General features: G+C 57.6%; 1 protein-coding gene across 1 annotated transcript in view; it reads right to left on the bottom strand.

Moving 5' to 3' along the window:
* Positions 1 to 483: 483 nt before the first annotated feature.
* Positions 484 to 22,500, bottom strand: part of LOC133341487 (protein zwilch homolog) — a 44,147-nt gene continuing 22,130 nt past the window's right edge. The window contains exons 10-22 of the mRNA XM_061550207.1: positions 22,186 to 22,265; positions 21,911 to 22,081; positions 21,171 to 21,242; positions 20,283 to 20,376; positions 13,031 to 13,094; positions 10,448 to 10,556; positions 9,171 to 9,250; positions 8,324 to 8,516; positions 7,620 to 7,648; positions 7,041 to 7,177; positions 3,289 to 3,384; positions 2,149 to 2,255; positions 484 to 1,763 (exon numbers count right to left, since the gene is read on the bottom strand). Of these exons, the coding sequence (XP_061406191.1) occupies positions 1,678 to 1,763; positions 2,149 to 2,255; positions 3,289 to 3,384; positions 7,041 to 7,177; positions 7,620 to 7,648; positions 8,324 to 8,516; positions 9,171 to 9,250; positions 10,448 to 10,556; positions 13,031 to 13,094; positions 20,283 to 20,376; positions 21,171 to 21,242; positions 21,911 to 22,081; positions 22,186 to 22,265 (1,318 nt within the window). The 3' untranslated portion in view covers positions 484 to 1,677. The remainder of the gene's footprint in view (positions 1,764 to 2,148; positions 2,256 to 3,288; positions 3,385 to 7,040; positions 7,178 to 7,619; positions 7,649 to 8,323; positions 8,517 to 9,170; positions 9,251 to 10,447; positions 10,557 to 13,030; positions 13,095 to 20,282; positions 20,377 to 21,170; positions 21,243 to 21,910; positions 22,082 to 22,185; positions 22,266 to 22,500) is intronic.

Below are 22,500 nucleotides of genomic sequence, written 5' to 3'. Positions count from 1 at the left end.
AAGTTACAAATTTGTGTTTTAGTATTTGTGGTTCAATTTTTTTTGTACATATGCTACAGGCCCCGCACTAGCTTAATCCGGCACTGCATACTTCACCAAAACACGCGCACATCACCATCCCGTGCAAATCAGTTTTAATGGACATTGGCCGCTACGTCAAACGCGGAGGTTCGTGTGACCTCCCGTCTGGATCAGAACATCTCTCCGCGCCCGTGGGATTAAATATTTAATTCACAGAGATTTTAATTCAGGAGTCATTCAGAAAAGTCTGCGAGGGATCTTTTCCATTCCGACCTCGCAGGGCAGCGCCACACAACCCCCCTCCCCCCCGCGTTGGGGAACGGAGCCCACGGAAGCGGACATCCCAGAGCTACATCTGAGATCCCGTCATCAAGCGACCCTCTGGCCTACGCAGTCGGGGGGGGGGGGGGGGGCAGCACTTCTCGAACCACAGAGAGGAACATTCTTCGCGTGATGGTCGAATGCGATATATCGATATTTTAATTCCCAACGCTGGAATTCAACAAAATCTAAGTGCAAAACCGCATTTAACGAGATGGCGTCGTTCCACGTGCAGTCGTTTGTTAATGTGCCGAGACCATCGAGTACATGTGCATGCATATTGAGCCTATGGGTCTCTGTGTAGACCTGTGGATGTATGTGAGCCTATGGGTGTCTGTATGAGTCTATCGGTTTGTGTGCGAGTCTGTGGGTCTCTGTGTAGACCTGTGGATGTATGTGAGTCTGTGGGTCTCTGTACGAGTCTATAGGTTTGTGTGCGAGTCTGTGGGTTTCTGTGTAAACCTGTGGATGTATGTGAAACTATGGGTCTCTGTGTAGACCTGTGGATGTATGTGAGTCTGTGGGTCTCTGTACGAGTCTATAGGTTTGTGTGCGAGTCTGTGGGTTTCTGTGTAAACCTGTGGATGTATGTGAAACTATGGGTCTCTGTGTAGACCTGTGGATGTATGTGAGTCTGTGGGTCTCTGTACGAGTCTATAGGTTTGTGTGCGAGTCTGTGGGTTTCTGTGTATTTAAGTGAAGTAATTAAATTTACACTGGGGAACCCAGTTTAATCACGAGTGTTTAAGGTAAGAGAAACCCAGTGTTTGTGGGAGGAGCCAAGTGTTTGTAGGAGGAGCCAAGTATTTGTGAGAGGAGCCAGGTGTTTGTGGGAGGAGCCAGCTGTTTGTAGGAGGGGCTGGGTGTTTGTGGGAGGAGCTGGGTGTTTGTGGGAGGGGTCAGGTGTTTGTGGGAGGGGCCAGGTGTTTGTAGGAGGGGCCGGGTGTTTCAGAGGAAGGCGAGTGTTTGTGGGAGGAGCCGGGTGTTTCAGAGGGGCCGAGTGTTTGTGGAAGGGGTCGGGTGTTTGCGGGAGGGGCCGAGTTTTTGAGAGGAAGGCGAGTGTTTGTGGGAGGAGCCGAGTGTTTGTGGGAGGGGCCGAGTGTTTGTGGGAGGGGTCGGGTGTTTGCGGGAGGGGCCGAGTTTTTGAGAGGAAGGCGAGTGTTTGTGGGAGGAGCCGAGTGTTTGTGGGAAGAGCCAGGTGTTTGTGGGAAGAGCCAGGTGTTTGTGGGAAGAGCCAGGTGTTTGTGGGAGGAGACAGCTGTTTGTGGGAGGAGCCAGGTGTTTGTGGGAGGAGACAGCTGTTTGTGGGAGGAGCCGAGTGTTTGGGAGGGAGAGCTATGAGAACAGGACGTGCGTGCACCCGAAGTGCGTGACGTAGCAGTGCGGCTCTTCGCTCTCCTCGCCGGTCCCCAGGCCAGCGTCTGCAGCAGGGAGAATGCAGCAGCAGCAGTAGCAGCAGCAGTAGTAGCAGCAGTAGCAGCAGCAGCAGCGGGCATCAGCGTCGCTGCCAGAACGACGACGCCACGGAATGACACACAACACAACGCAACACAGCTGGGATGACACGCAACACAACAACACTGCCGGAATGACACAACGCAACAACACAGCTGGAATGACACACAACAACACAACGGAACAACACAGCTGGGATAACACGCAACACAACAACACAGCTGCAATAACACACAACACAACAACACAACGCAACAACACAACAACACAGCTGGAATGACACGCAAAAGAGCCGAACGCCGGTGCGTGGGAGGAGGTGGCCGGCGGGGGGGAGGGGGCCGTCGGCCGTACCAGCGTGGTGTTTGCTGGGCGGCTTGGTCGACATCATCCACACGCTGCGGGCCTCCCCAGCGCCCTGGCCGCTCGCCACCACCACGCGCCACACCACTGGTTGCTCACTGCTCCGGAGCATCCGTTGACGACGTCACACGGCCATGCAGACGGACGACACGTCGCACAAGCCACGTGACGAGACGCTCGCCGCAACGATGACAACAACAACGACAGCGGCAACAACAACAACAGCTACAACGCCGGCAACGGCCGCCAATTCAGCGGGGGCGACATCGCCACGGCGCACGTGCCGCGCTAGGTGCACTTAGAGGCCGACCATTTGAATTGTCGAAGGCTATGGGCTGCTGACAGAAGGTCGCGGGATAGACCCAGGTGCCATGGGTTGACTGCTGTGCCAGGCTAGGTGCTGGAGGTCACAGGTCAGACCCCAAGTGCCATGGGGCTGACCGAGCGAGATGACCGGCAGCTGCACCGCCTGTGCCCAACCACTGTGGAAGACTTTGCAGTTTTTTCCTAGATATTTCTGTTTGCGCGTAGTCACATAGTCACTTTAAGATGTTTTCTTGTTCATGTTTTAGTTTTTTGTTTGTAGCCATCCGGCGCTCCGCTCGCTGTTGCGAGCATCACTTTCATTCTGCACCACAACAACAACAATAACAACGGCCGCCTTTCGCCACTAAGTGGCAGTGACGTCACCACGGCGCATGTGCCAGGCTAGGTGCACTTTGGTGGTGTGTGGTAGTGTTGTGAGGGTAGTGGTAGAGGGATGGGGAGTGGTGGGGAGTGGTAGAGGCATGGGGAGTGGTGGGGAGTGGTAGTCATAGGAGTATATGTTGGTGAAAGATGGTGAATGTTGGCGCATGTTATTTGAGAATTGCTGAGTGGCAGAGCGTGTGTCAGTGAGTGCTAAAGAGCGTTGATAGCATTGGTGAGTGGCGGCGAGCATGGGTGAGCGTTGGTGAGCGTGGGGGAGTGTGAGTGTGGGTGTGGGTGAATGTGTCGAGTGGTTGCGAGTGCTGGCGAGCGTGGGTGGTGAGCGTGGGTGATGAGTGTGAGTGGTGAGTGTGAGTGGTGAGCGTGGGTGGTGAGCGTGGGTGGTGAGCGTGGTGAGCGTGGGTGGTGAGCGTGGCTGCTCACGCGTGCAGCAGCTGGCGCACGGTGGAGGGGTTGATCGCGAGGTGGAAGCAGCGCACGGGGTCCAGCGCGTGGTCACGGTAATACTGCAGAACCATCCTGGGCACGGGGAGGGGGGGGGGCACAGGGGGACACGGGGGGGGGCACAGGGGGGCACGGAGGATGGGGGGCACGGGGAGGACAGTTGAGGGGCAGGTCAGCACTTGCGGGGTCAAGGAGAGCAGGTGATGGGCATGGAGGGACAGGTCAGATGAGGTCAGGTGAGTGAGGGCGGGTGAGGGTGAATGAGGGGAGGTGAGGGCGGGTGAGCGAGTGAGGGCGAGTGAGAGTGAGTAAGTGAGGGCAGGTGGTTGAGGGTGAGTGAGGGTGGGTGAGAGCGAGTAAGGGTGAGTGAGGGTGGGTGAGGGTGGGTGGGTGAGGGTGGGTGGGTGGGTGAGGATGGGTGGGTGAGGGTGAGTGAGGGTGAGTGAGGGTGGCTGTGGGTAGGTGAGGGTGGGTGAGGTTAGGTGAGGGTGGGTGAGGGTGAGTGAGGGTGGGTGAGTGAGGGTGAGTGGGTGTGGGTGAGTGAGGGTGGGTGAGTGGGTGAGGGTGGGTGAGTGAGGGTGGGTGTGGGTGAGTGAGGGTGGGTGTGGGTGAGTGAGGGTGAGTGAGTGTGAGTGAGGGTGGGTGAGGGTGAGTGGGTGAGGGTGGGTGTGGGTGAGTGAGGGTGGGTGTGGGTGAGTGAGGGTGAGTGAGTGTGAGTGAGGGTGGGTGAGGGTGAGTAAGGGTGAGTGAGTGAGTGAGGGTGAGTGAGGGTGAGTGAGGGTGAGGGAGGGTGGGTGAGGGTGGGTGGGTGTGGGTGAGTGAGTGAGGGAGAGGGTGAGTGAGGGTGGGTGAGTGAGTTAGTGTGGGTGAGGGTGAGTGGGTGAGGGTGGGTGAGTGAGGGTGGGTGTGGGTGAGTGAGGGTGGGTGTGGGTGAGTGAGGGTGGGTGAGTAAGGGTGAGTGAGTGAGTGAGGGTGAGTGAGGGTGAGGGTGGGTGGGTGTGGGTGAGTGAGGGTGGGTGAGTGAGTTAGTGTGGGTGAGTGAGGATGAGTGGGTCGGGTGGGTGAGTGAGGGTGGGTGTGGGTGAGTGAGTGAGGGTGAGTGAGTGAGGGTGGGTGTGGGTGAGTGAGTGAGGGTGAGTGAGTGAGGGTGAGTGAGAGTGAGTGAGGGTGAGTGAGGGTGAGTGAGGGTGAGTGAGGGTGAGTGTGGGTGAGTGAGGCTGAGTGAGGGTGAGTGAGGGTGGGTGAGGGTGAGTGAGTGAGGGAGTGAGTGAGGGTGGGTGAGTGAGGCTGAGTGAGGCTGAGTGAGGGTGAGTGTGGGTGAGTGAGTGAGGGTGAGTGAGGGTGAGTGAAGGTGGGTGAGTGAGGGTGGGTGTGGGTGAGTGAGGCTGAGTGAGGGTGAGTGAGGCTGAGTGAGGGTGAGTGAGGGTGAGTGAGGCTGAGTGAGGGTGAGTGAGGGTGAGTGAGTGAGGCTGAGTGAGGCTGAGTGAGGGTGAGTGAGGGTGAGTGAGGGTGAGTGAGGGTGGGTGTGGGTGAGTGAGGGTGGGTGTGGGTGAGTGAGGGTGAGTGAGTGTGAGTGAGTGAGGGAGAGGGTGAGTGAGGGTGGGTGAGGGAGTTAGTGTGGGTGAGGGTGAGTGGGTGAGGGTGGGTGAGTGAGGGTGGGTGTGGTGAGTGAGGGTGGGGTGTGGGTGAGTGAGGGTGGGTGTGGGTGAGTGAGGGTGAGTGAGTGTGAGTGAGGGTGGGTGAGTAAGGGTGAGTGAGTGAGTGAGGGTGAGTGAGGGTGAGGGTGGGTGGGTGTGGGTGAGTGAGGGTGGGTGGGTGTGGGTGAGTGAGGGTGGGTGAGTGAGTTAGTGTGGGTGAGTGAGGATGAGTGGGTCGGGTGGGGTGAGTGAGGGTGGGTGTGGGTGAGTGAGTGAGGGTGAGTGAGTGAGGGTGGGTGTGGGTGAGTGAGTGAGGGTGAGTGAGTGAGGGAGTGAGAGTGAGTGAGGGTGAGTGAGGGTGAGTGAGGATGAGTGAGGGTGAGTGTGGGTGAGTGAGGCTGAGTGAGGGTGAGTGAGGGTGGGTGAGGGTGAGTGAGTGAGGGAGTGAGTGAGGGTGGGTGAGTGAGGGTGAGTGAGGGTGAGTGAGGGTGAGTGAGTGAGGGTGGGTGAGTGAGGCTGAGTGAGGCTGAGTGAGGGTGAGTGTGGGTGAGTGAGTGAGGGTGAGTGAGGGTGAGTGAAGGTGGGTGAGTGAGGGTGGGTGTGGGTGAGTGAGGCTGAGTGAGGGTGAGTGAGGCTGAGTGAGGGTGAGTGAGGGTGAGTGAGGGTGGGTGTGGGTGAGTGAGGCTGAGTGAGGGTGAGTGAGTGAGGCTGAGTGAGGCTGAGTGAGGCTGAGTGAGGGTGAGTGAGGGTGAGTGAGGGTGAGTGAAGGTGGGTGAGTGAGGGTGGGTGTGGGTGAGTGAGGCTGAGTGAGGGTGAGTGAGGCTGAGTGAGGGTGAGTGAGGGTGAGTGAGGGTGGGTGTGGGTGAGTGAGGCTGAGTGAGGGTGAGTGAGTGAGGCTGAGTGAGGCTGAGTGAGGCTGAGTGAGGGTGAGTGAGAGTGAGTAAGGGTGACGGTGAGTGAGGCTGAGTGAGGGTGAGTGAGGGTGAGTGAGGCTGAGTGAAGGTGGGTGAGTGAGGGTGAGTGTGGGTGAGTGTGGGTGAGTGTGGGCGAGGGTGAGTGAGGGTGAGTGAGTGAGGGTGAGTGAGGGTGAGTGAGGGTGAGTAAGGGTGAGGGTGATTGAGGCTGAGTGAGGGTGAGTGAGGGTGAGTGAGGGTGAGTGAGGCTGAGTGAAGGTGGGTGAGTGAGGGTGAGTGTGGGTGAGTGTGGGCGAGGGTTAGTGAGGGTGAGTGAGTGAGGGTGAGTGAGGGTGAGTGAGGGTGAGTGTGGGTGAGTGTGGGTGAGTGTGAGTGAGGGTGAGTGAGTGAGGGTGAGTAAGGGTGAGTGAGGGTGAGTGAGGGTGAGTGTGGGTGAGGGTGAGTGAGGGTGAGTGAGTGAGGGTGAGTGAGGGTGAGTGTGGGCGAGGGTGAGCGAGGGTGAGTGAGGGTGAGTGAGGGTGGGTGTGGGTGAGTGAGGGTGAGTGAGGCTGAGTGAGGGTGAGTGAGGCTGAGTGAGTGAGGGTGAGTGAGGGTGAGTGTGGGCGAGGGTGAGTGAGGGTGAGTGAGGGTGGGTGTGGGTGAGTGAGGGTGAGTAAGGGTGAGGGTGAGTGAGGCTGAGTGAGGGTGGGTGAGGGTGAGTGAGGGTGAGTGAGGGTGAGTGAGTGAGGGTGAGTGAGGCTGAGTGAAGGTGAGTGAGGGTGGGTGAGGGTGAGTGAGGGTGAGTGAGGGTGGGTGTGGGTGAGGGTGAGTGTGGGTGAGTGAGGCTGAGTGAGGGTGAGTGAGGGTGAGTGAGGGTGAGTGAGTGTGGGTGAGTGAGGGTGAGTGAGGCTGAGTGAGGGTGGGTGAGGCTGAGTGAAGGTGGGTGAGTGTGGGTGAGGGTGGGTGTGGGGTGAGTGTGGGTGAGGGTGAGTGAGGCTGAGTGAGGGTGAGTGAGGGTGGGTGGGTGTGGGTGAGTGAGGGTGAGTGAGGGTGAGTGAGGCTGAGTGAAGGTGGGTGAGTGAGGGTGAGTGTGGGTGAGTGTGGGTGAGTGAGGGTGGGTGTGAGTGAGGGTGGGTGTGGGTGAGGGTGAGTGAGTGAGGGTGAGTGAGTGAGTGAGTGTAGGTGAGGGTGCGTCACGCACGTGGTGAGGGAGAAGAGCTGCTCGTGCGGCGGGTGCAGCACGGAGCGGTAGGTGGCCACCAGTTCCAGCGCGTGGTGCAGCTGGTGCAGCCGCTGCACCTGGCCCTGCACGTCGCCCCAGCCCGACACATAGTGCTCCTGCACCAGCAGAGGCACCATCATCAGCAGCAGCATCATCATCATCAGCATCATCATCAGCATCATCATCAGCAGTATCATCAGCATCATCAGCACGCATCATCAAAGCACCTCTGGTTAGCACGGTAAGCTACGTACCTGTCAACCCCTTATCAGTGCTTCCTTCCTTATTACAGACCAACTCAGACCGTATTGGTCACCCCGTGGTGCCCTTATAAATCTCAACGTTCATCCTACACAAAGTCCCATCACGAGGAAGAAACAACAAACAAAAACTAATTTTCTTTGGGCCGTATTGAAACGGCTGTCCGCCGTATGGACCTGAAAACTCGATTTCCTTGTCCGGGGTAAACCGCACGGGTTGACAGGCGTGGCATAACCATGGCACAATCGGAACGGACCAAAGTGTTGTTGTCGTTTGTTGTTGTCTATGTCGACGCACCAGGTAGTTGAGAGTGGTCAGCTCTTGTCCTGCGAACACGGAGAGAGAGAGAGAAAGAGACAGACATTACTCGCCGAGACAACACAGACTCGGAGAGACGACTTCGGCGCTCCTCCAAGGTTTCCCCCACCCATACCCTCGGGCGCCGTGCCGGCCTTCACGGGAGCTCGCCAAAAGCACTTTCCCCAACTTGAGTCACACGCGACGGGTGCAGCGTTTGTACGTTCTCCCCCTGCTCTGCATGGGTTCCCTCCCACAGCTAAAACCTACACAGAGTGTGACTGGCATTAGCGCCACAACGTCCGTATCGCTCAGACGCGACCTGCAAACCATTCGATTGGCGTCACGCACAGCAGCAGCAGCGGCAGCAGCAGCAGCAGCGGCAGCAGAGACAGCAGCAGCAGCAGCGGCAGCAGCAGCAGCAGCAGCAGCGGCAGCAGCAGCAGCAGCAGCAGCAGCGGCAGCAGCAGCAGCAGCAGCAGCAGCGGCGGCAGCAGAGACAGCAGCAGCAGCAGCGGCAGCAGCAGCAGTAGCAGCAGCAGCAGCAGCGGTGGCAGCAGCAGCGGAAGCAGCAGCAGCAGCAGCGGCTGCTGCAGCAGCGGCAGCAGAGACACCGCCTAACGCCACGCCACTGAGAGCCCCGCAAGGAGCGAGCGGGTGGACGCACGCGGCGATCGGCGGTGTGGCGCTGGCCGCGGTTCTACCGAGGAAGTAGTGGATGTAGTCACGGCGCAGCTTCTCCAGGCCGATCTCCAGCAGCAGCTGCACGGGCGCCAGGCCCGCCAGCGTCACCGGCTCCACCGCCGCCGCCGCCGTCGCGGCGCCGCCGATGCCGCCGCCACTCTCCAGAGAGCGCCGCACCACGCGGCTCAGCTGGCTCGCGCTGTCGCGGTGAGTCTGGGGGGGGGGGGCGGAGGTCAGCAGAGGTCACGGGGTGCAGCAGGGGTCAAGGGGGGGCAGCAGCAGGGGTCAAGGGTGATCGCGTATGTGCGAGTGAAAGCGTGTGAGCGACAGCGTGCGAGTGGCTAGTAGGAAGCACAGGCGGTGCATCTGTCGGTCAGCTCAGTCAACCCACGGCACCTGGGTCTGTCCCGTGACCTCCTGTGTCAGCGAGCCTTCCACACTTCACGTGGCCACAACGTGCACCTAGCCTGGCACAAGCGCTGTGGTGACATCACTGCCAATTAGTGGCAAAAAGGCAGCTGTTGTATGCGTGTGTTAGTGATGGGGGGGTTGGTGCCGCGGCTGTTTAGCGCACTGCGCTACGAACCGTGCATCCACGAGTTCAATTCCTGCTCACAGCCAACACCAGTGATGCATATCCGAACTAGCCGATTCGGCCTTGTACGAGTACCTGACGCGGTGTGTAAACATCACTGGGGAGACAAAGGCTGGGCGTGGTGCTGTCCACGCACACCCTTGCGTGCCGCGCCGGCCTCTACAGGTGCTGCTAATCGCTAACTCCACTTGCCCCGAGAGCTTGTTGAAGGCTACACGGGGGATCTTTGTCCTTGTGCGAGAGACAGAGGCAGAGGGGGGGGGGCGACTGACCCACGGCTGGATGTCGCCGCGCTCCAGGCTCTGCAGGACCAGGCGGAGGCACTTGACCAAGTCGGAGTAGCCAGACATGGCTGTGGCACACGCACGCATGGAGACACGCGCACAAATACATCACAGGCCGTAGCATACACGCATCACACACACATAACAAACACGCATAGAAGGCACAGGAGGCATCCGACTCATCAGCCTTGCCTGTGTCCCACCACTGATGGTCATCTCCAGTGGGGGCGGAAGCCTCCACACCACCGCCACCATTCCACGCCTCCCACTGACGGGGGAGGCGAGCCCACAAAAGCCTGGGACCTGCAGCTTCCCACACCTCGCCACCGCGTTCCCACTCCCACCCATCATTCTTTTGTTCAGTACAACAGCAACAGCCGTTGTTTCGCCAGTACGTGGTGGTGACATCACCACCGGTGCTCGTGCCAGGCTAGGTGCACCTTGAGGGCACATAAAGCGTCGAAGGCTCACTGGCACAGGAGGTCACGGAACAGACCCAGCTGCCGTGGGTTGACTGACTGAGATGACTTGCGGATGCACCACCTGTGCATCCTACTGTGCCATTTCGCTGCGTGTTATCCGCCGGGCGCTCCGCTCGTTGTTGTGAACGTTGCTCCCCAGCCCTCCGTGGTTGTTGGCGGGCAAATGCCTCTAACTGCCCGGTAGCATTCTTCAAGAGCCTCCTCCAGAGGTCGATCTTGGCACCGCTGGTAACGGCCATCGGGAAGTCCACTTCAAATCCTCCTGTACCCCATCAGCTCCATCTCTTCTCGAGACCATGCCGTGCCCATTTAGCGCCATCTATCCAGTCAAACGTAAGCCCGCTTGGGCATTCGGTGGCTGGACATGTGGCTGGCTCCACACTCAAGACGCACACTCACATACACACACGCTCACATGCGCACACTCACACACGCGTGCACTCACATACACACACTCACACACGCGCACACTCACACACGCGCACACTCACACACTCACGCGCACACTCACACGCGCACACTCACGCGCACACTCACACACGCGCGCACTCACACGCGCGCACACTCACACACGCGCGCACACTCACACACGCGCGCACACTCACACACGCGCGCACACTCACACACGCGCGCACACTCACACACGCGCACACTCACGCACACTCCCACCCACATCGCTCTGGGCAGCACGAGACCATTCCACCCAGATTTACCTCCAGCGCCACTCAACCAGCGTCGTACAGTTTGCCGGCCGCCAGGGTTCAGGAGTCAGGGGTCACGTACCGGACTTGACCTTGACCCAGAGCTGCTCGGTGAAATCGAGGTCGCTGCGCTTGGGCACGGCAGACGCCAGGATGATGGCGTCCACCGAGGTGCTGCCCCCCCGCGACTCCTGATTCATCGCCGTGGAAACGACACGCGGGCACGCGTTGGGGTGGGTGGGGAGGGGGGGTCGATGCCATCACCGCTCCTGACCACGCAGCCACCACTCCTCATCGCTCGTGAGATCGCGATCGGTAGGGCACCTTCATGATTATTATTATTTACCACGATTCCGCTCTCAGGTGTCTTTGTCGGGAGGGTTGCTGTCGAGTTTCCGCAGGAAGGGGGGCGATGTCGCTGTTGTGCGAGATCCCGATTTGATTTCGATTTAAAGCTTTCGTGACTGCAGGGATTCATCTTCTTGGTTCTTTGGGTAAAGTCACGTAGAAGGGAAGTAATAAAATAATAAAAATAAAACATAATAAAATAATTCTCACGACGTTTCGGCCACAACGCAAGCAGCCTTCCTCAGGTGAAGAACAGGTCTGTCAGAAAGACAGACCCATTCAGACGCTGTCTTTCTGACAGACCTGTTCTTCACCTGAGGACGGCTGCTTGCTTGTGGCCGAAACGTCGTGAGAATTATTTTATTGTTTTTTAAAATTATTTTATTACTTCCCTTCTACGTGATTTTACCGAAAGAACCAAGAATATGAATCCCGATTTGAGTGATTTATTTTTTTTACCATTCGGGAATGTGATTTTCCCAAGCCCACCAGTTCCACTGGGCTTGTGGGTTTAGCTATGGGAGGAGGAAAGCGGAGAACCCGGACGAAACCCACACAGAACAGGGGGAGAGAACGTACAACTCGGCAAAGCATCTGTGACGGGAATCGAACCCAGGACCAACTTGCTGTGAGGCTGCCCTCTGCTTTATATAATCACGAGCTTTACTACCCGGCTTCGCCCGAGACTTGGATTCTTGTCTTGGATTAACACACGGCCTACGCGGAGGGTGGGGGCGGGGGGGTGCGTGACGCCAGCAGGCACACTGCGTGACGCTGCCGCATGCGGGTGACATCACGGATCACGGATGTGACGTCACCTGCTCACTTGCAAAATACAAAAGTCTATTTTTATACTTTTTGTATTGTGTACAGTCTGGAAGCTACACACATGCCAAATTTTGTTGCATGTCGGGAAGTACACTAAACAATTCGGACACACATTTTCACAAATTTCCCTCTTTTTATAAATATAAATTTAGCTGGGTTACACACTGACGCAGGGCACGGCTCACAAGCGGGAGGTGTGGCTGGCACCACGCATGGCCGCCTTTGTCTCCCCAGTGCTGATGTTTACAGCCCACACTGGGTACTCATTTGAGGCCGAGTCAACCTAGTGGAGCCCCAGGCCCGCTTCAGATAATCTCCACCGGTGTTGGCTGCGAGCGGGAATCGAACTCGGCTGGCTGGGTACCGTAGCGCGGTGCCCTAACCGCTGCGCCACCACTCCCCACACCGCCGAACACAACAACGACCGGCGTTCACCACTAAGTGGCGGCGACGTCACCACGGCGCCTGTGCCATGCTAGGTGCACTGAGGCCACGTGAAGTGTCGAAAGCGCGCTGGCGGGAGGACCGCCCACACGCGCACACACACCTAGGGTACACGCACACCAATGGTACACGCACACAGGTACACGCACACAGGTACACGCACACAGGTACACGCACACCAATGGTACACGCACACAGGTACACGCACACAGGTACACGCACACAGGTACACGCACACAGGTACACGCACACCAATGGTACACGCACACAGGTACACGCACACAGGTACACGCACACCAATGGTACACGCACACAGGTACACGCACACAGGTACACGCACACCAAGGGTACACGCACACAGGTACACGCACACAGGTACACGCACACCAAGGGTACACGCACACAGGTACACGCACACAGGTACACGCACACAGGTACACGCACACCAAGGGTACACGCACACAGGTACACGCACACAGGTACACGCACACAGGTACACGCACACAGGTACACACACACCAAGGGTACACGCACACAGGTACACGCACACAGGTACACGCACACAGGTACACGCACACCAAGGGTACACGCACACAGGTACACACACACAGGTACACACACACAGGTACACGCACACAGGTACACGCACACAGGTACACGCACACCAAGGGTACACGCACACAGGTACACGCACACCAAGGGTACACGCACACCAAGGGTACACGCACACAGGTACACGCACACAGGTACACGCACACAGGTACACGCACACAGGTACACGCACACCAAGGGTACACACACACAGGTACACGCACACAGGTACACGCACACAGGTACACGCACACAGGTACACGCACACAGGTACACGCACACAGGTACACGCACACCAAGGGTACACGCACACAGGTACACGCACACAGGTACACGCACACAGGTACACGCACACCAAGGGTACACACACACAGGTACACGCACACCAAGGGTACACGCGCACACACAACTGCGAGCGTACGACGCCCCCCCAACGCGGAGTGTGCTGCGGTACCGTAAGCGCGTTACCTCCTCCGTCACCTCCGGGGTCTGTGGGAAGTTCTGGCCGCTCTTCATCTCTGCGAACGAGGAGAGAGGCGGCAGGCAACCGAGGGTCAACGGGGTTCACGCACGGGAACCGCCACCCCCCCACCACGGTAAAGTGGGTGGTTGTGCACGGGTGTCCGTGTGCAAGGAGCGGTGGCGCAGCGATTCGCGCACCACGCTACGAACCCGGCGACACGCGTTCCGATTCCCCTCCAGGATAACAGCGGAGGATATCTGAACCGGTCCTGGGCCTCTGCTGCGGTGGACTCAGCCTTAAATGTGCACTGGGAAGACAAAGGCGGCCGGGGGGGGTGGTGCTGGCCATCCACCCTCTCGTGTGCCGCGTCGGCCTTCGGAGATGCTCGGCCTCAAAGGCTACACGGGGGTATTTGTGTGTAGGGCGGTGCGGGGATATGTGGGGATATGTGTGACCGTGTGTGTGTGTGGGGGAGTGTTAAGGATGAGGACAATGGAGCATAGTGTATTCGTGCGCGTGGGGTGGTGGTACGTGGTGTATGTGCGTAGGTGTATCTGATGTGTATATGGGCGAGTGCAGTGTGTACAGGTGTGTGGGGCGAAATGTTAACTACCTTGCCAGATATACAGGAGGTTATGGGTTAGATCCCGACGCTACGCATGTATACTTGGAGTTTGCATGTTTTCCCCGTGGTCGTGTTGATTTTCTCCAGGACCTCTGGGTTTTCCCTCCACATTTAGAATCAACATTTGGCTGCTATTAATGTCCACGTGACAAGCCACTTCGTTGAGCTGTCATTTGTGGCCAGGTCGCTTCTGAAAAAGAGTTACATAGCTCAGTGGGCCTTACCTGGAAAAATGTAAAATAGTAAATAATGGTAGTGTGCATGTGTTGGGTGTGGTGTGTCAGTGTGGTGGGTGGGTGTGTTGTGTGACGGTGTGGTAGTTTATGTGGTGTGTTGGTGTGGTGGTGTGTATGGGGGGTGTGGTGGGTGGGCGTGTGGTGGTGTGGTGGTGTGGTGGTTTGTGTGGTGTGTTGGTGTGTATGGGGGGTGGAGAGATTGAGTGATGTGGTACAGGAGGACGTGGAGCTGAGTGGACTTGCCAATGACTGGTACCAGCGGTGTCAAGACCGGCCTCTGTGGAGGAGGCTCGTGAAGGACGCTACTGGGCAGTTGGAGGCAGTCGCCCTCCAACAACAACGGAGGGCGAAGGAGCGATGCTCACAACAATGAGCGGAGCGCCGGGTGGCTAAAGCACAGCAAGTTGGCACAGTAGGGGGCACAGGTGGTGTATCAGCCAGTCGTCTCAGTCAGTCGACCTGTGGCATCTGGGTCTGCCCCGTGACCTCCTGCCGGCGGGCGTTCGACACTTCATGTGGCCTCAAGGTGCGTGGTGACGTCACCGCCACTTAGTGGCGAATGGCGGTTGTTGTAATTGGGGGTGTGGTGGGTGTGTGGCGGGGTGTGTGGTGTGTCTGAGGGGTGTGATGGGTGGGTGTGTGGTGGCTTGATGGTGTGATGGTTTGTGTGGTGTGTCAGTGTGGTGCTGTGTGTGGTGGGTGGGTGTGTGGTGGTGTGTGTAGTGTGTCAGTGTGGTGCGTATGGTGGGTGGGTGTGTGGCATGACGGTGTGGTGGTGTGTGCGGTGGATGTGTGGTGGTGTGATTGTTTGTGTGGTGTGTCAGTGTGGTGCTATGTGTGGTGGATGTGGGGTTGTGTGATGGTTTGTGTGGTGTGTCAGTGTGGTGGGTGGGTGTGTGGCATGACTGGTGTGGTGGTGTGTGTGGTGGTGTGATGGTTTGTGTGGTGTGTCAGTGTGGTGCTGTGTATGGTGGGCGGGTGTGTGGTGGTGTGTGTAGTGTGTCAGTGTGGTGCGTATGGTGGGTGGGTTTATGGCATGACGATGTGGTGGTGTGATGGTGTGATGGTTTGTGTGGTGTATCAGTGCAGTGTATCAGTGTTGTGCTGTGTATGGCGTGTGGGTGTGGTGGTGTGTGTGTGGCGTGACGGTGTGGTGGTGGTAGTGGTATGATGTGTGTGTGTGGCAAGTCATAGTAACTGCCCGTCGTTGTTTATGCTCCCCGAGGGGGTGGATGGGAGAGAGAGGGAAGGGGGTTCATTCCCCTGCCTCCGTCAAACTGGGTTCGGCCGGGAGAGACGTCACCGACGTCCCCCCGGCGCCCTGCGGCTCACCCACTTCGCCCACCGCTCTCTCCTCCGCGCTTCTCTGCTCGCGACGCCGACGGTGGAGTGGGAGGCACGGTCAGCCCCCCCCCCACTGACCGGCGCGCGAGCCTCTCGGCCGACGGCGTCGCTCGCAGCGACCACCCCGCGGTTGTGACCGTGAAGAAGGTCCCCCGTGTAGCCTACGCGGCAGGTGCCGTGGGCGAGCAGCGCGTACGAACTGTCGGCACGATGCGCCTACGAGGGGGTGGTTGTGTGCACAAGGCCACGCGCGCACCGGCCGCCTTTGTCTCCCCAGTGCCGATTGTTACACACGTCCGTCCCGTGAACTCCTGCCAGCGAACCCTCGGCGATTTACGTGCCCTCACAGTGCACCTAGTCTGGCACGAGCCCCATGGCGACGTCACATGGTGGTTGTTGTGTGTGTGTGTAATTGGTGTGTGTACGCGCGTAATGGATGTGTGTTAATAGGTGGGTGTGCAGGTGCGTAATGGGTGTGTGTGTGTGTAGGTGGGTGTGTGTAATGGGCGTGTATGTACAAGAGGGTTTGTGCGGTGGTGCATTGGGTGTGTGTGTGTATAGATGGGTGTGTGCGTGTGTTCATAGGCTACATTGGATCTTTGTCTTCGTGTGAGGGTGTGTCATGGGTGTGTGTACAGAAGGGTGTATGTGTGTGTGTAGGTTGGTGCATGTGTAGAGGAGGGTGTGTGTGTGTGTGTAGGTCGTTGTGTGGGTATAGGAGGGTTTCTGTGTGTGTGTGTTTAGGTGGGTGTGTGTGCAGCCCATGGGCTTGTAATTACCAACACGCTGTTCTGGCATCAGCGCATCCACACATCATGAATGCATGCCGGGTCCAAACAAGAACATCTGCTGGACTACATAGTGACGGACCAGCGGATGCGAGCCCATGTCCTTGACACCAGGACCAACCGTGGAGCTGATCTGCCCTCTGACCATCGACTAGTTATCTGTAAGATGCGCCTGCCATTCTTCCACGCCGTTGGTGGGTGTACACCCAGGACCCCATTCCAACCTAAGGTGGCCTGGTCTCAGTTAGCTGATGAAAGTTGCAAGCGAGAATTTCATCATCGCTTGCGGCTGGGGTCGGCATCGTCCCCCACTCCTCCTGATGTCGAGGGTAAATGGGCGAGGTTTAGGACTGTGACTCATACAGCTGCAATGGCTGCTTTGGGTACGCAGTTCAGACCTCCCCAGAGACCCTGGCTGACAGAGGAGGTGTTCAGAATGATTTAGAAAAAGCGACAGGCCCACTCTAATCATCTACAGCATCCCACGTCAGAGAATGAGGTGGCTTACCGCAGCCTTCGCTCGAAGGTTCGGACAGCCGTGAGGCGCTGCAAAGATGGGTGGTGGTCACGGGTTGCTGAGGAGATAGATTCTGCCTCAGTGGCCCGCGATCACAAATCACTATTCAACTCCATCAAAAAAATAACCTGCAGCGCCACACCTATTACCATTATTAGGGGAAAAACGGTGATCCAATCTCCGACCCCCAGGAACAGGTTTGCAGATTTGCTGAGCATTTCTGAGGTCCTGGGGGGAGGGAAAATACCTCAGCCAGGAAAACATCATGGCACAAAGTGGGGTTGACCCTGCTGAGGCTGCGGTGCCTCAAATATTGGAACAAGTCACCCCCTATGAGTGGCTGGCTGAGGTGCCATCTGTTGAGGAAGTACTAAAGGCGATCCAGAGTCTGAGACCAGGAAAGGCACCGGGCAGAGATGATCTCCCAAGCGAAATGCTTAGAGAGGGTGGTGTTTGTGCATAAACTGCCCTACATTACATCATAACAGTCTGGACCACTGGACGGGTTCCGCAGGATTGGAAGGATGCCCTGGTAGTCCCCCTCTTTAAGAAGGGGAACTGCACAGACTGTAACAACTACAGGGGCATCTCACTCCTCAGTGTGCCGGGAAAGGTCCTGGCAAGGATTATTCAACATCGCCTTGCTAGGCACGCTGAGGAGAGGCTTGCGGAGCCCCAATGCGGTTTCAGGAAAGGGAGGTCCTGCACAGATGCTAAATTTTATGTCCGTCTGCTACAGCAGAGGTGTAGGGAATTCCAACAAGACCTACATCTCTGCTTTATTGACCTGGGCAAGGCCTAAGATACCATCAGTAGGCCTGGGCTCTGGGTTGTTCTTCGTGCTTTCGGAGTCCCTGACCCTCTGCTCACGATCATTAAGGACCTTCATGATGGTGAGCGGGCCCGGGTAAAACTACATGGCCGGGAGTCGGAGCCTTTCCCTGTACACCTTGGGGTGCGACAGGGATGTCCTCTGGCTCCCACATTATTTAACATCTATTTTGACCGCGTAGTTCGTGAAGCCTTCCATAGCTGTACCGGGGGAATTTCCATTTGGTACAGATATAATGGGAGGCTGATCGATGCCCGGGTGCGATCAAGGGATGGCTCCCTATTGGTCAATCACGTTATGTATGCCGATGATTTGGTAATAGCTGCTCATTCAGAAGAGGAGTTGGAGACGCTGCTGCTGAGACTGGAGCGTGCCACTAAGAGGTGGGGCCTTACCATCAGCCCCACCAAAACTAAGCACCTGCCTGGGTATTTTGTACCATCGGACACTCCACCCCCACAACTCCCAATTGGTGATGGGGCAGTTGTGGAGAGAGTGGAGAGTTTCCCATACCTGGGCAGTGTGCTTATGACCGGCTCCAGTTTATCAGCAGAGGTCTCACTCCGAATCAGTCGAGCGGCAATATCTTTTCATCGGTTGCGTAACGCTGTGTGGAAGCTACCTGGTCTGTCGCTCCGCACGAAACTTCAGGTCTTCTCGGCCACGGTCATTCCCTCCCTTCTCTACGCTTGCGAAACGTGGACCCCCCTAGTGGAGCATCTTCGCCGGTTGGAAACATTTAGGCTGGCCTGCCTACGATCCATCCTGGGTTTAACCAGGCTGGATTGTGTGAGGAGCTCACAAGTCCTTGAAAGATCTGGGCAAAGTCCCATCAGTGAGCTCCTCCGGCAGGCAAGGCTGCGTTGGCTGGGTCATGTAGCCCGCATGCCCAGCCACCGCATGCCTAAACAGCTTTTGTTCGGCCGGATCGAGGGAGCTAGACGGGCGCGGCACGGGCTGGAGAAGAGATGGAGTGATGTGGTACAGGAGGACGTGGAGCTAAGTGGACTTGCCGATGACTGGTACCAGCGGTGTCAAGATCGGCCTCAGTGGAGGAGGCTCGTGAAGGACGCTACTGGGCAGTTGGAGGCAGTCGCCCTCCAACAACAACGGAGGGCGGAGGAGCGACGCTCACAACAACGAGCGGAGCGCCGGGTTGATAAAGCACAGCAAGTTGGTACAGTAGGGGGCACAGGTGGTGCATCAGCCAGTCATCTCGGTCATCTCGGTCAGTCGACCCGTGGCACCTGGGTCTGCCCCGTGACCTCCTGCCAGCGGGCGTTCGACACTTCACGTGGCCTCAAGGTGCACTTGGCCTGGCACAAGCATCGTGGTGACGTCACCGCCACTTAGTGGCGAATGGCGGTTGTTGTTGTGTGTACAGGAGGGAGGGTGTGTGTGTAGGTGGGTGTGTGGGTATAGGAGGTTGTCTGTGTGTGTGTAGGTGGGTGTGTGTGTACAGGAGGGAGGGTCTGTGTTTAGGTGGGTGTGTGGGTTTTGCAGGGTGTCTGTGTGTGTGTGTAGGTGTGTGTGTGTACAGGAGGGAGGGACTGTGTGTAGGTGGGTGTGTGTGTAGAGGAGGGTGTCTGTGTGTGTGTAGGTGGGTGTGTGATGGGTGTAGTTTACTGGTGGTTAATCGAAGGTGGAGGGGTTACCAGCCCCTCGCACCCGTCCAGAGCCCCCGTTTAGCCACTGTGGTGGACACAGACGCCATGAGGGGAGAGGCCAATGGGCATTGGCCCTCCCCCCACAGCACTGCCCACGACAGTGTTGCCCGTCCGGCACCGCGAGGAGGTAGGAGGTTGTTTTGCCGGACTTGGCCTGGCACAAGCATCGTGGTGACGTCACCGCCACTTAGTGGCGAATGGCGGTTGTTGTTGTTGTTGTGATGGGTGTAATGGATGTGCACGTGGACCTGACACCCGCACCCTCCCTGCCCTAACATCACTTGGGCAGGTGCAGGCCAGGCGCTGGGCCGTGACACCAGCGCCACCTCGCGGTGAGTGGCGGCTACTGGCGGGTGTGGTGATGGCAGAGGTGGCGGTGGTGTCGGTGATGATTGTGGTGGTGGAGGTTGTGGTGATGGCGGTTGTGGTGATGGCAGAGGTGGCGGTGGTGTCGGTGATGACTGTGGTGGTGGAGGTTGTGGTGGCAGTGGTGTCGGTGATGATTGTGGTGGTGGCGGTTGTGGTGATGGCGGTTGTGGTGATGGTGGTGGTGTCGGTGATGATTGTGGTGTTGGCGGTTGTGGTGGTGGCGGTTGTGGTGGTGGCGGTTGTGGTGATGGCGGTGGTGGCGGTGGTGTCGGTGATGATGGTGGCAGTTGTGGTGATGGCGGTGGTGGCGGTTGTGGTGATGGCAGTGGTGGCGGTAATAATGGTGGTGGTTGTAGTGATGGTGCTGATTTTGAAGCTCGTGTTATCAGCAGCAGTTGAGGTGTTGCTGTCGATGATTGGTGGTGTGGATGTTTAAAGCGATGGTGTCGGTGTTGTTAGTAGTGGTGGTGTTGTTGTTGACGTATATTAGCATAGGTGTTTTGTTGATCTATCGCTGCGTGATTATGTTGTTCGTGATGTTGCTTATAACGATGTTAGACATTGTTGTTATTGTTGTTGCTGATGACGATGTTAGTATTGTTGTTGTTGGCGATGTTAGTATTGTTATGGCTGATGACGATGTTAGTATTGTTGTTGTTGGCGATGTTAGTATTGTTGTTGTTGTTGGCGATGTTAGTATTGTTATGGCTGATGACGATGTTAGTATTGTTGTTGTTGTTGGCGATGTTAGTATTGTTGTTGATGACGATGTTAGTATTGTTGTTATTGGCAATGTTAGTATTGTTGTTGTTGATGACGATGTAAGTATTGTTGTTGTTGACGATGTTAGTATTGTTGTATTGACCTTCGAGCAGCGAGCCCACGATTTCGCTCGCAGGCCGCGCCTCCAGCACCTCGGGCCACTCCATCTCCCCCGTGCGCAGGCCTCGCGCCAGGGCCTAGCCCACACACACACACAGGGGCACCCGCTCATAGGGGTCCTCACTCACAGGGGTACGCACACACAGGGGTACGCGCACACACAGGGGTCCTCACTCACAGGGTCCCTCACTCACAGGGGTACCGACGTATTGACGTCCTCGCTCACAGGGGTACCCACACACAATCACGCAGAGACTCGGACACACACATTCTCATACGTAGCACTGTGCTAACCACTGTGCCACCGCTCTCACACTGCCTCCCACAAAGATCCCCCGTATAGCCTTTAGCGGACTTTTGGGACGAGCGCTGTTAGCGAGTACCTATGAAGGCCGGGGTGTGTGATCAGCACCATGCCCAGTCACCTTTGTTTCCCGAGTATACGAGGTTTAAACACCGGCACCAGGTACTCATTTAACGCCGAGTTGACCTAGGGGAGGCTCGGGACCAGTTAAACTAATCGTCACTCGTGTTGGCCGCGAGCGGGAATCAAACTCGGGTCGCCGGGTTCGTAGCGCAGTGCGCTCCCCACTACGCTACCGAAGGCAAAGATCCCCGTGTAGCCTGAACAGACTCATGGGGCAAGTGCTGTTAGCGAGCATCCATGAAGGCCGGCACGGCGCACGAGCGGGCGATGTTCACACACCCCACCAGGTAACTCATTTGAGGCTGAGTCGATCTAGGGGAGACCCAGGACCGGTTCAGATAATCGTCACCGGTGTTGCGACCACGCTATAAATATTGTTGTTGTTGACGATGTTTGTATTGTTGTGAGTATTGTTGTTGTTGATGACCACCACCGCACACGCACCAGCAGGAAGTCGAGCTCGCGGTAGAGAGAGAAGGCCGGGCTCCGTGGGTCGCCGGGCTCCACGCGCAGAAGCTGCGCACCGCACACACACACAAAAGACAAAGATCCCACCCACCCCGTGTAGCCCACACAGGCTGTTGGGACAAGTGCTGCGGCGAGCGCCTACGAGGGGGTGGTGTGGCAAGGACCACGACGCCCGGCGGCCTTTGTCTCCCCAGTGCTGATGTTTAACACCCCGCACCAGGTACTCATTTGAGTCTAACCCAACCAAATGGAAAAGGTTCAGATTATAATCCGTCGCTGGTGTTGGCCGTGGGCAGGAATCAAGCTCTGGTTGCCGCTATACAAAGACAAAGATGCCCCTTATAGCCTTAACAGACTGTAGGGGCAAGTGCTGTTAGCGAGCATCTGTGAAGGCCGGCACGGCACACGAGGGGGTGGGTGGCCAGCAACATGTCCAGCCACCTTTGTCTCTCCAGTGACGATGTTCACACACTGCACCAAGTACTCATTTGAGGCCAAGTCGACCTCGGGGAGGCCCAAGACCGGTTCAGATAATCGTCACTTGTGTTGGCCGTGAGCGGGAATCGAAGTCGGGCCGCCGGATTCATGGCGCAGCGCGCTAACCGCTACACCACTCGCTCCCCACACACACAACCCAACCCAAATGAGGCTGGGACGATGTCAACGCGCGACACAGCCTCACCAGGGCCTGGACCCTCACCGAGTCCCCCACTCACCAGGGTCCCCGTAGCGTCGGCTGGCGGAGGCTGGCCCAGCTGGGCCACGCGGCTCCAGGTGAAGTCGAGCAGGAGGCTGCTCTGAGCCTCGGGCCCGGCCAGCGGCGCTGTCGAGTCCAGCGCGGAGTTGGCGCCAAATACATCGTAGCGCACGTACGCACGTGTCTTCACCTGCTCACGCGCACAGTCACAGGCGCGCAGTCGCGCGCATGCTCGTACACACGCGCAGTCACACGCGCACACATTCGGCGGTGCGGTGCGGCGTGGCTCCTCACCGCACTGGTGTGGTGCCTCTGCTTGTGGGCATCGCACAGCTTGTCCAGGGCGGGCAGTGCCACTCGGCGAGGTACGGGCCCTGCTCAAACACAAACACGTGAGTGTGGGCACGGGTTGTCTGTGTGGGCACGTGTTGTGCGCGTGGCCGCGACCGCTCCGTGCGGAGCAGCAGCGTGGCGATTAAATGCTACGAAGCTGGCGACCTGGGTTCGAATCACGGCCACAAACACCGGTGACGATTATCTGAACTGGTCCTGGGCCTCCCCTAGGTCGACTCAGCCTCATTTGAGTACCTTTGTGCAGTGTGTAAACAT

The sequence above is a fragment of the Lethenteron reissneri genome, chromosome 1, assembly GCF_015708825.2.
Source record: "Lethenteron reissneri isolate LAM-NWPU_2019-01 chromosome 1, ASM1570882v1, whole genome shotgun sequence".
Taxonomy (NCBI): domain Eukaryota; kingdom Metazoa; phylum Chordata; class Hyperoartia; order Petromyzontiformes; family Petromyzontidae; genus Lethenteron; species Lethenteron reissneri.
This window is presented reverse-complemented; position numbering and strand designations above follow the sequence as displayed.